General features: G+C 37.8%; 1 protein-coding gene across 28 annotated transcripts in view; it reads left to right on the plus strand.

Annotated features, from left to right (window-relative positions):
* Positions 1–12,274, plus strand: part of ESRRG (estrogen related receptor gamma) — a 384,103-nt gene that overhangs the window by 261,073 nt on the left and 110,756 nt on the right. For all 28 annotated transcript variants that reach the window (XM_046938786.1, XM_046938779.1, NM_001396735.1 and 25 more), the window contains one exon: positions 2,600–3,015. In XM_046938786.1, coding sequence (XP_046794742.1) covers positions 2,600–3,015 — 416 coding nt within the window. The remainder of the gene's footprint in view (positions 1–2,599; positions 3,016–12,274) is intronic.

Here is a 12,274-nt window from a genome sequence, read left to right on the forward strand (position 1 = left end):
GGAGCATCAGCAGGCAGGCTTCAGCCTGCACAGAGCTTCTAGTGCGTGCTCGTGCTCTCAAAACTTTAACTGTGTTTTGGTTCTGGCTGCTTTGAGTGGAGGCAGCTGCTTCCGCACTGGCTAAAACCAATACATTTGGACAACTAATTAATTGCAAATGGCTTTTCTAGGAAGTGGAGGGTGACTTTCAAACTTACTATTGCACAAATAAAAAAAAGAAAACAAAAACAAAAAACAGAAGGAGGGTTTAGAGAGACAAGAACGTTCCATCAAACTGGGCACAAGAGGCAGTACGCAACAGGTCTCTTGCTTTGAGTCTTGTCCTGTGGACAGGAGGGGAAAGAGAAGATCACCGGGTACCTGTTTATTCAATAAAAAGGACCTCATTGTTAGTGTAAAGAGAAACAACATAAAAAATAAGTTGTTGGAACGTGAAAGTTAATTGATAATTTTAATCATGGCTGTATAAAATTGTGTCAAAGAAAGAGGAGAGAGAGACAGTGCGACACCGTGTTTTAGTACCCTAATAACTTCTAACTCCAGTCTAAGATCGTAATGTATGTGAGAGCGGTCCAGTAATTAAAAGGTAATAAGTGGAGTGGTGGTGTAAGTGCTCTAAATTAAAAGGAATTTGCAGAGCTGCTGTAAGTCAGCGCCGACCCGCTTTCTTTCAAACGTTGACTTGAGAAAAGTGCTTAGCCTGGAGTGCAAGTAGAGAGACAAGAGAGAGCTATCTATTAATTACAGCACTCATTAACAGTGACGGCTACAAGGCAGCAGATGCAGAAGAAAAGGCACACGGTACCGCAGGCTGGCAAGGGGATTTCCCCCCCTCCAGTTCTTGAGGAAAGGACAACACAAGCAGGTGGTCCAGTGTAATAAGATATTTCCACAGCTTTAACCTTCCCGTTTCCTTGGCTTATTTGCTGACACCAGACAGCACGTTCCTTCCACCTTCCCAAATAAGTACGGATCTTAAGTTTGGGGGTGAGATTTCTGCACATCAATCTGGCCGCTATCCAGATTCACATCTAGCTCATTTTTAGTAGTATTTTCCAGTAAAATTTACAGTGATGGAGAGATCCTAAATAATTCTGATGGGCACTGATTTTATCGTAAATCTTATCCTAAGCAAATACTTGTGAGGAATGGTCAGGCTTTGATCTTGATTACACTCATTGGAAAATATGACAAGTCTCTGGATTTATGTCTATTTTCTATTGGTTTCCATTTGATTCTGGAGCTTGAAGTAAAAAATAGTATGTACGAAGTACATATACATTTAACATGTATGCATTTATATTTAATGTGCTAAATGTTGAATGAGTGATGTCAAAATCTCAAAACTGACTTGAGAAAGTTACTGTGTCAGATTGTCTGTACTCAAGCATTTCCTTTGAAATCATGAATCTTTACCCCCAGGTGGGTGGCCTTACAGAGTAGTTGCATTTCTGCTGAAAATGATTCTAGAGAAATGCTCATAACTGTCATCTGTACTTGGCAGCTTCAGACGCTACTGTCAGGAAAATGCTGGGTAGGCCATTTGCAACTGTGGTCTCATAATCACAGCTGTAGAAAATGAAGATGGTATCTGATTCAGAGCTTTCAGATTATTATTTTTGTTCTTTATTTTTTCTAAAATGAATTTAAAAATATCAAACACGGGCACGGAATGTACAGGATTTTTTTTTCCCCTGTAGAAAGTGCTAATTTATTGGCTCAAACGTTTTATGATTTTGTTTCAGATGCTTAATTCTGAAAAGGTGAGAACTGAGATAGAATCTCACCTTCTGAAAGACAAAACTTCTATCTAAAATTTCCTCTAATATATTTCTTTAATCCAAGAATGGAACACGTAAAATGTCAGATCCTATAGAGCTGCAGATATATGGGATGCTGGGGTAGTTATTACTGGTTAGTCTGAGGATAATGGCTAGAAAGTAATTGCAGCCAGAGCTGATTAATCATTTCACTTAGATTTTGTGAAAATGGAGTCCAGCCTTAATTACTTGTTAGAGTCCCCAGTTGATGTGCTACTCGGTTACTAAATAGCTATATATATAATAAAGCAGTATTAATAAAGAAAAAAAGCTTGTGGGAGACATGCTCTTCAATTCTGAGATCAGTTCAATGGATGATGGATACATGTTTTATTCAAGTGTGTTGACAAATATTAATCAAAGAGCTAAACTTATATGTGCTCAAACTTGAAAATACTTGTTCCTGATAATGATAGAATTTACAGAACAAAAAGTGCTGGTGGAAAAAGAAATGTAATATTTTAGTAGTCTAATGGGATTTCAGGATGTTTTGACTCCCTGGACAACAAGTTCAGAATTTAGAGCTGATCTGAAGTTGACATGTAACCTAGAGGGCAGGTAGAGGGGACAACAGATGGGTTTGGTCTCTTAAAGTTTTTGTTTACTGCCTGTCTGGAGCTTTGACAAAGCTCTGTCGTGCCCTTATGCTGATTACCTTCATGTAGAACAAGAGGTATTGACTAATGAATGAATGATGTGCAGTCCCTAACCCTTCCAGAGCAGACCAAGCGAGCACTGTCTTTAATACACAGATTCCTTTCTCTCTCTCCCTGCTCCAGGCTTCTCTGCAGAATGTCAAGCAAAGATCGACACATTGATTCTAGCTGTTCGTCGTACATCAAGACGGAGCCGTCGAGTCCTGCCTCTCTGACGGACAGCATCAACCACCACAGCCCCGGTGGCTCCTCAGACGCCAGCGGGAGCTACAGTTCCACCATGAATGGGCATCAGAATGGGCTGGACTCACCTCCCCTCTACCCTTCAGCCACGGGGCTTGGGGGCAACGGGCCTGTCAGGAAACGGTACGATGACTGCTCCAGTACCATTGCTGAAGATTCACAGACCAAATGTGAATATATGCTGAACTCGATGCCCAAAAGACTGTGTTTGGTGTGTGGTGACATTGCATCAGGGTACCACTACGGAGTGGCTTCCTGCGAGGCCTGCAAGGCTTTCTTCAAGAGGACAATTCAAGGTTGGTGATTCTTTAAACATCTTTTCCTTCTTCTGTTCAAAGTGAAGCAGTACAGTCCTTGATTAAATGATGTTACAACTTCAAACCATAGCTTCTGACTCTTCGTAGTGTTTAGTCCTACAGATGCTATTTGTGAAAAAGCCCCTTTGTGCTTCGTTGTGAGCTCCGTCATTTTAAACTCATTGTTATGTTTATTTTGCCTATCAAAAATAGTAGAGCCATCCAGTGCGTATTCAGTTAATTCTTCTGACAGAGTTCTTCATGGATTCTCATCAATGCTGCCACGAAAAGTGATTGTTTTTTTTTTTAAGGTTGTTGTGGATACCTCTTGAACACACCTTGTGGCACACACAGATTATGCTTGGGTTTTGCTCCTAGCTATACCACTACCATACTTAAATTCCTACAAAAATCCCGAATATCTTTATCAAAGCACTAGTGCATTTAAGAATGGAACAAAATGTAATGTTGTAGTGTTTTGTTAGTGTCAGACTATTAATAAAGTGGCCTTTCACCCGTACAATATACTGTGGCTTCAACAGGTTCACCAAATGGCCTGTAAGATCACATTTTAAGGACAGTAAGTTGACAGCTTTTGATCTCTGCCGAGTACCTTGTGTTAATCTGCTCTTGATACCTGTTACAAATATGCCACATATTTTGGCATAAATTAGTTTGAATGGAATAATTTGCACAACCACTTGTTCTAGCTACAGGACCAGTGGAGACAAAATAACCTTCTACTTTCATTTAGATATCATCCTTTCAAGTAAAATTGAAGGTGCTTTATTTAAAGAACATGAGGACAAGCTTGGCCCGTACAAGAATATAGTGTCACATTAAATTAAATTCAAACTTCAGAGACTAAAATTAGGTTGCTAAGTCCAAATTTAAGCTCCTCAATAAAACCTGCTTGATTTTCATAGTTGCTGAGCACCTGGAATCCTCAGGAAAGACACTGCAACCTGGTGGTATGCTTTGCTTTTTAAAAAATGAGTTGTAGTAAAGAGAGTAAAGTTAGTTCCAATTTGCAATTTCATATGGCTCCAGATTTGAAACATTTGATCAAAGTTTTTAAAATATACTGCTTCCACATTTCATATACAGTAAATAAACAAAAATAATGTTTTCTTTTAAACTCAGCCATTGCTAAGATTATTTTTTTTTAATTTATCATTTTACTCTCCGCAACTAATTGTTGTAAGCATACCAAATCCACTACTCTGAGGGATTTGGGCCTTTTACCAGAATAAAAGAGCCATTTCACGATGCCCATACTGTCACCGGAAAGAAACAGCAGAGCTCTGTTGTTATAAAGGAGCTGATTTTTACAAAGTTTGCGATTTATTTAATAAACATACATTCAGAAATTTCTAGTTACTTGGGTTCAAAAAGTGTTTTTTTGTTTGTTTTTTAAACCTGATGTCATACGACCTTCAAGAACATTTTCAGGAAAGGTCAAAAATCTTCTCAGTGAAGAAATTTGTATTTGTGGCTGCTAAATTTCAAGTGGCAACTTCAGCTAGCAACTTTGATTTTATAAATGGCATTTAATTGCTGCATAATAGCTATTCTACAGGACTGAATTAATGCATGATGATTTTAGTTGTATTTAGAGCATCAGAAAATGCATCAAAATCTCTAACTGAATAAAGCATTGACTTCTGGCTGTAATATATAGCTTGCAATTTTACACCACGCCACAGACAGCAAGTTTCTGGGCATGGAAGCACAAGACAGAGACGTCATTCTCCAGATTAGCAACCTGGACTTGGCCACACAGCTCAAGTTAGAACTGGCAGCTGCGCAAAACATCTCAGCAGGGTTAGAGCACTAGCTGCATCAGCAGGTGATGGTGCTGTGAAGGCCGAAAAAAAAAAAAATGCAGTGAGGCAAAACCTGGCATTGAATGGAAAAGCAGTAACAAAGATACTAAGAATAGGAGGTATGTTACCATCATAACGTCATGGTAGCTTCTTCAGAAATGGTGCTGATTCAACTGATGCAGGCTTAAGAGTTTTCAGATACTGTCTGAAATAGTGGAAGCTACACATTTTTTGGTGAATCAAGCCATCATTTGTGTTTAATGACAAGAAGTACATAAGAAAAAGCTACTCCTTATGGTTTGAATAGACAAGTTCTACCTTCAAGCTTGCATGAGGAAAAATGTTCCTGAGTCTGATTTGCTATGAATGACAGAACTTAGTGTTTGTAGAGGTCATTCTCTCCTTCCATTTTCCTGCTTCCTGGTTCACAGCAATTTCTTGTTCTGTTTGTTTTTAAAACAAATTGATAGCTGAATAAGTGCAAATAAGAAAATAGGAAAGAAAGAGAGATTTATAAATACAGGGTAGTAAAGCAGAATAAAGAGAGTTAAATATTCTAACTACAATGCAAGAATAGCTTATCTTAATTAAGTGTTGTTTATTTTAAACCTTAATAATTTAGTTGTGATATGTAAATAATTATAGATTCAGTGAAAAGGAATGTTTCACTTACCAGACGTTTCTTGCCTTATCATTCATAAGTTACTAAATCAGCTCAGAGTTGCAGAATGTTAGTGCTGCTCCTGTTGAGGTCATGGGCAAAACTACCCTGACTTCAGTGAGAGCAAGGCTGAGCTGACAAAGTGTGACTGTGAAACAGATCTTGTGTTCATGTCAGACCTGATGTCCTTTCCACTAAGTCAATGGGATTCTTTCCATTCTTTCCATTTCAAGGGAGCCTTGTCAGATCTCAGTAGGTGAAAGCCACAGGCAGCTGTTCAGAGAACCAGCGCAGTGTCTGCTCACCACCGGCATCTTACATAAGGCAGGCAGGCAGGAAGCACATCACGAGATATAGGTAGCCTCTTACAGCAGGTCAGTTTTCCTATAGTGTAGACTGTACACCTGTTGTAAGAGATAATGGAGGTTGTCGTTTCCTTTCAGATGATAGAAATTTAGCCTAAAAACTGTCCATTTCTGGCTGACAGATTTCTCCTCCTTCATGCCTCTTGCAATCCCTGGTCGTTTTCATAAAAGTAAAAGGAAAATGGAATGAATGTTTTCTTGAATTACAGGAGAGGAGTTTTTTTCTGTTCTGAATATAAATTGTTTAACATAGCACTGAAATATTTAAACTTGGTGCTGTGATAAAGAATGCATAGTTAATGATAAAAATTGGTAACAAAAAATAGAAATCATATGGTTTAAAACAAAACCCAACAACAACAAAAAACACACAAAACAGCTGACAATGCAAAATCAGTGTGATCTTAGGTCATAGCAGATTCTAATGACGTTCTGCCCCCCCCTTGTGACATATAAGGGCTGAGAGAACTGGATGTTCTCTCTGCTCAGCCTCATACTCAGCTGCAGCTCTCAGTTTGCTTCTGGGATAATTTACGTGATGGCTGATTTCAGATGTCTCACAGAAACACACACACAGCCAAATCTCCCCAAAATTGGCTTAGCGTCAGGGATAGTAGAAAATAGCATGGCCTAAAAATAGTTACAGGTCCATTGATTTTTAGGGTCTCTCCACAGATTTTGCTGTTCACTGTATTATCTTGAATCTCTAAGCTTTCATTAAAACAACAACAACAACAACAACAACAAAAAAAAAAGAGAAAAGGATTTTCAGTTGTCAGCTGGGTGTAAAATCTCGTGTTCAGTACAGAGGTCTTGTAGTACTTACCATATATTTTGTAGTGAATATTTAGTGTAAATACATTTCTAATCATTTTTACTTGCTCAGTTATTATAAAGACGAGTAAGTACATATTTTGCATTAATGATATGTAATTACTTAGTTCTTTGAGCTTAAACGTTTCTGCAAGTAGACTGAAATAGTTCTCTTGCCTTCAGTAGAAGGACGGTGGGCGTAAGTTTGCTATTATGTTTTATTTCAGTTTTTCTCTCTGTGAAAGAATGACCTCCATCTAGACAGCTTTCTTCCAGCTCTTCAGGATTATTGTCTTTAGACTCTTTAGTATTATTGTCTTCAAACTTGCTTGAAAAGGCATCATGAAAAGTCCTAGGTATTGATACATTGCCTTCCTAGTAAGGCGTGCTGCAAAAATGTCACGGCTTATTTTTATTTCCTTGAATAGTGCTTGAATTTACCCCACAAAAGCTAAAATATTTTTGCATAGTTTGTAGTCATAGCTCAAGGCCTTTGGTTCCTTTGTTTACATATTTATTTTTTTTGAGGAAAAAATACAGGCTAGGTAGTCTTTTTATACGCAGGGTGGGTAAAGCATCAGTAGTAAGAAGCCTTTCAATCCTACCCTCAACTATCTCATTTAAGACCTTTATCCCTGCAAGTCATTGCCTGTCCACATCTCCTAACAGAAGCAAAGAAATATTCCATCCTGGAAATACTTTTGGCCACCATACCGTTATGTGAACTAGACCAAATCTGCCAAACGAAAAATCATTTCGTTTCATGCTGATAGCCTAAAAGCTCTCAGTGCTGCAATTCTGTAGTAGTGTGGTTCCTGTGGTCCTCAAATCCTGCCCAGTGTAGGATCTAGGTGAAGAGTATGCTGTCTAGGAGTGCTCTCTTTACTTTTTTTGAATATTCAAAGTTATTTTTAATCCCTTTAGCGTTCAGGCTTTTCAACCTTCTTTTCACTGTTTACCCTTTACTTGTACCAATTTGATCTGTAATCTACAAACACTTCACGGTTAATAATTTTTTTTATAATCAGGAAGTTTTAATCAGGGAAGTTAGACCTAGCTATATTAATTCAGGTAAGGTGACATTTCAGGTGGGCAACATAAAGTTTGATTCTAAGTTGCACGTGACTAAAATGGCTTCAGAAGGTTAATTTACATCTCTCAAAGATAACTCTCATAATAGTATTGAATGTCATTTTTTGTGGAAGAAATGAAAGAAAATTAAGCAAGACTTTACAGCTTTTCAGCATATTTACTGGTAGCTAAGGTTAGATTTTATAGAGAAATAGGGTGGAGGCTTGCATCTTCGTGCAAAGGTCTGTGGACTTTGTCTCTGGTGGCAAGATGGCATCTCTCCAATGAGCCTAACACTAAATGTTACCTGAATCCATTACCTGATTAAATCATTCACCTTTTTTATATAAGTTAGTCTGTGCATCAGCATTTATTTCAGAGAATATTTCAAGCAAGCAATGATAGGTATCTTCCGTTTTGCTCTATTTCTCCATGCCTATGGGCCAACCAGACTACTGAGCAATTACTTCCAACATGTCTTTCGTTCTGTCGTAATGTCGCTGTGTAGCTATGGCAGCCAAACAAGATGAGACAATAAAAAATAATCACACCGAAATCTGAGAACCAGAGAGACATTCAGGAGGATGCAGATGGCCCTATTCCTTTTACTGTCTCTACTTTCCTTACAGCGTTGTATGTTACGCACTGCATTTAGATTAGGGAATAAGAATGAGGATCCTGATGTGTGCATGGCTTTTTCACATATATCAGAAATACTCAAGGAGAGAGAGAGAGAGAGAGAGAGTTTAAAACTATACTGATATGGTGCTAAGTATCATTGCCATGGATCTCTATTTGTTATAAACAACTTTCTGAAAGCCTCAGCCCAACAGTGAAGCTCATTTTAGCCTGCAGCTAAAAGCATGTGAGTTCTCAACTAGCAAGTGATTTATTTTAATTATTTATTTTAATGTCTTTGGAAATGATTTTTTTAAACGGCTGTGAAAGTAATTTAGTTTAAAAAAAAAATTAGAAAATTAGACTCTATGTGATCATAGACAAAAAAAAAAAAAAAGCAATTATCCATGCTATCTTGGAAGATTGGCCTAGAAAGAGTATCAGTAGGGGCAGAATGCAAATGGTTCAGTCTTTCTTACTTGGACAACCCTTCGGTGACTCCCAGGTGATTGGGAGTCAGTTCTGTAGAAAGGTAGAGTAGCTAGGGCTTCATGCTGTTGATTCTCCCTTGAGAGGATCTAAATGGCCTTGATTCCTGTTGAAGGTAGAGACTGAGTTGAGTGGGAATCAAAGGTACTTGAACTCTTATAAGTGGCATTCAAACCCTACTAGTATCAGTAGTATAGTGAAAAATATGGTGTTTTTTATGATGTTGGAAATCTGTCTACCTAAAACAAGCAGCTAGTGCAATAACATCATGCATTCAGACAAACAGCATCAACTTTATGTTTTCATCTAAAATCTCTGTTCACATTGCTTTTTAAGAATACAAGAAAAAGTGATGAAAATACAATTTAAAAGTTCTGAACAGATTGTAATTCAGTAGTGTATTATAGTGGCTTGCTTTAAGCAACACAATTGAAAGATAGTTGTTTAAATTAAAATGTATTAATTTTAAGTTGACAGTATCCTTTGTCAAGTACTAACTTACAGTGTAGAACAATTAAAAAAGTGGCTGCTTATCCAGGGTTTCTTATTTTAACAGAAAAGGCAGCACAAGCATCAAAAGCATGAGCATAAGCCATTATATATGGCCCTACCATCATATTTTATTTATTTATTTATTGAGTTTTTGAATGGAAATACATTTGAGAACTGAATTTTTGAACATTCTGAAACTGTGCATATGCAATACTGTTTCTGAATCCGTCTAGTTGAAAAGTATTGAATACAGTTGTCATCTTCAGGCTTAATCAGCCACAGACACTGTGTAATAGAATTCATAATTTCTTGAGCTATCTACAGTAATGCATGAATCCATTTAAGGGTTTGTCAGCCAAAACTAGATTTGGTTAGGTTCAGATCCAACATCATTTCGGTCTGACCCCTTTTCTGAAATCCTAGCAAAATGAACACTTTTACTTGTGAAAATAGTCATAATTAAATTCAGTTGAGTTTTGACTGCAAGGGACGGACCATGGTCTAGAAGAACTGAAAGTTTGACCTGAGAGAAATTATTTTTATTTTCCACAGCTGATCTTTGCTAAGACCTACAAACAGCAAATGTGTTTTTAAGTCCATTTTGGGCTTTTGCTCTCTTTGTCCATCAGCCTATCATTCTTTAGTTCTATCACCACCTGCTCTTCCTCAGTTTCTCTGAATGTCTTCTCTTCTGGTTAGATTACTTATCACGGCATCACCTAATACAGCATTATTCAGTCTCTGTTGGCTTGGTTTCTCCTGTCTCATTGCAAGACTTCTCTTTTATTAATTCCCAGAACGCTTGCTGCCATAATCACTGCTGCCTGAGTTTTCACATTTGTCAGTTCTCAAAAGCAGGTTCTGTGACCCAGGAAGACAGAGCAAGATGTTGGTATGGAGGGTAGACTTTACTGGAGAAAAAACTTAAATCCAGTTATGTAGGGGAGCCACTGGTAACACTTGATTTTTAAATATAACACTTTTAAATATAGATACTTGATTGCAGGATTTCAAAGAGAGAGTTTGGGAGATAAATGAGTCATTATTGGACATAAATAGACAGTGAAATCCAGTTCTATCAGGAGTTTATATCATGGAATTTATTACATAGAATGAATAATTAATTCCCCTGTATCCTTATTTTTTCTTTTTTATTTCTGGATGTGCATTCCCACACAATACAGATTTCAATACTGATGATGTCACCATTCCTTCTACTGTTTATAAGTGTCTTCTAGCTATTCCTGAACATATTTTCAACCTATATCTCTTTACAACCTGAATCTCTTCATTCCTCATCTCTTTTAATCTACAGATTTCTGGGCAGATTCCAATAGTTCATATCAATCCATTTGTGTCTTTAGTGTTAAAATGTCAAAAGTCACGGCGTAAAAAGGGAAATAAAGCTTCTGCTAAGGTTTTGGTGTCTTCATCTTCTATTCTTGTCAGTATTTCTGGAAGAGAGAACTTTGTTTCAGCCTGTCCCACAGGTGGCAGCCAGTTCCTACAGCCAGCTCCATGGTCAGGTGTCTGTGAGATCCCTCATTTGTAACTGCTGATGACAAGAACTTCATCTGGGAGAGAGGCCAAGGTATGAGGCCTGTGCTTTTGGTGGCTTGGCCTTTGTCCTGGCTCTAACTCCTCCTGTTACTGTGAGGCCCCCAGGCTGCTGACCCGTGTTGCAATCTCTTCTGCACGAGCAATAGTTAGAAGGGACTTGATACTTTTGGCTAAGTCCAGTTGGTTGCCTGGCTCATAAAGCCATCAAGTGTGTCCTTGTATCATTGAAGTTTTACTATGACCCCATGTCTCATCCGGGTAACCTCCGAACCTCATCGGTGAGGGGAAAATATGGTGTGCTGGCCAACTTATCCTTGAGCTGTCTGCAAAGATCTTACGGTTTGAAGCATCTGAAAATAGTGAGCAGGCTATGCAGCGTTAAGTTTTAGCAGCTAACTTGCTGCCTTAAGATAAAATGACTTTATTTTTAGTGAGTTAGTTGCTTTTGAAAGGCTTAGGGTGCTGGAAATATTTTCTCATCTTGTGACTGAGATAATAGCATTTAAAAAATTAGCAGAAAAGAAAAAGATTTTGAAATATTCATCAGTGAATGAGGAGAGGAAAGGGGCTTGAGCATAAATCTCTTTATATTATTATGGCACAGGGCAGTGTGTTGGGGAGTGAAGAGTTGACATATATTTTTATTTTCAAACGTCATACTAATTTGCATTACTCAGCCCTTTAACTGCCAGACTGTAGAAGTCCATTATGCTACTGAAAGGAATATACAAATTATCTTCTGGCACTTCAGGCAGGAGTTTTACTTATCCGCTGTTATTCTATCAGTCAGCAAGCTGCAAGATTCTATTAAGGAGTAAGTGAGAAAATTATATTGCCTGCAAACTAATTGTACAGAAGACTCTGAAATAAGTAATCAGTGCCCAGTCCTTCCTGAAAACCAGCCAGAAGATATTATAAATTGCTCTATCACTCTTGTCAGCCCGCTTTAAAGACTCCAAGCTGCCATGTTGATCTCATTCATCGTATAACACAGTAACCTCTCCAGCTGGTGACAGGACTGGTCAAACTTGTATTGTTACTAGCTGCTCAGTTTCAGCCTCTAGCACCATGCACTGAGCGAATACATGACAGTACTTGTTTCTAAATCCTTCTGGGTTGTACAGATGGCTAAACGCTTAAATAATTTCTGTTTACTAAACTGTATGGAAGTAAATAAGAAATTAGGAGAGCACTGATGACTAAGTAAATTTAATTTTTTTACCAAAGTAGATCCACTAATATTTGGAAGATAAAACATTATTTTTAGTGTTGTATATGTAGGTCAATCTGGAAGTAATGCCTCCTATTTATTTCCACAGAAACAGCAACAGATACAAAGAGCACAATAACGCTATTTGATAGAG

This window comes from Gallus gallus, chromosome 3 (assembly GCF_016699485.2).
Source record: "Gallus gallus isolate bGalGal1 chromosome 3, bGalGal1.mat.broiler.GRCg7b, whole genome shotgun sequence".
Classification (NCBI taxonomy): domain Eukaryota; kingdom Metazoa; phylum Chordata; class Aves; order Galliformes; family Phasianidae; genus Gallus; species Gallus gallus.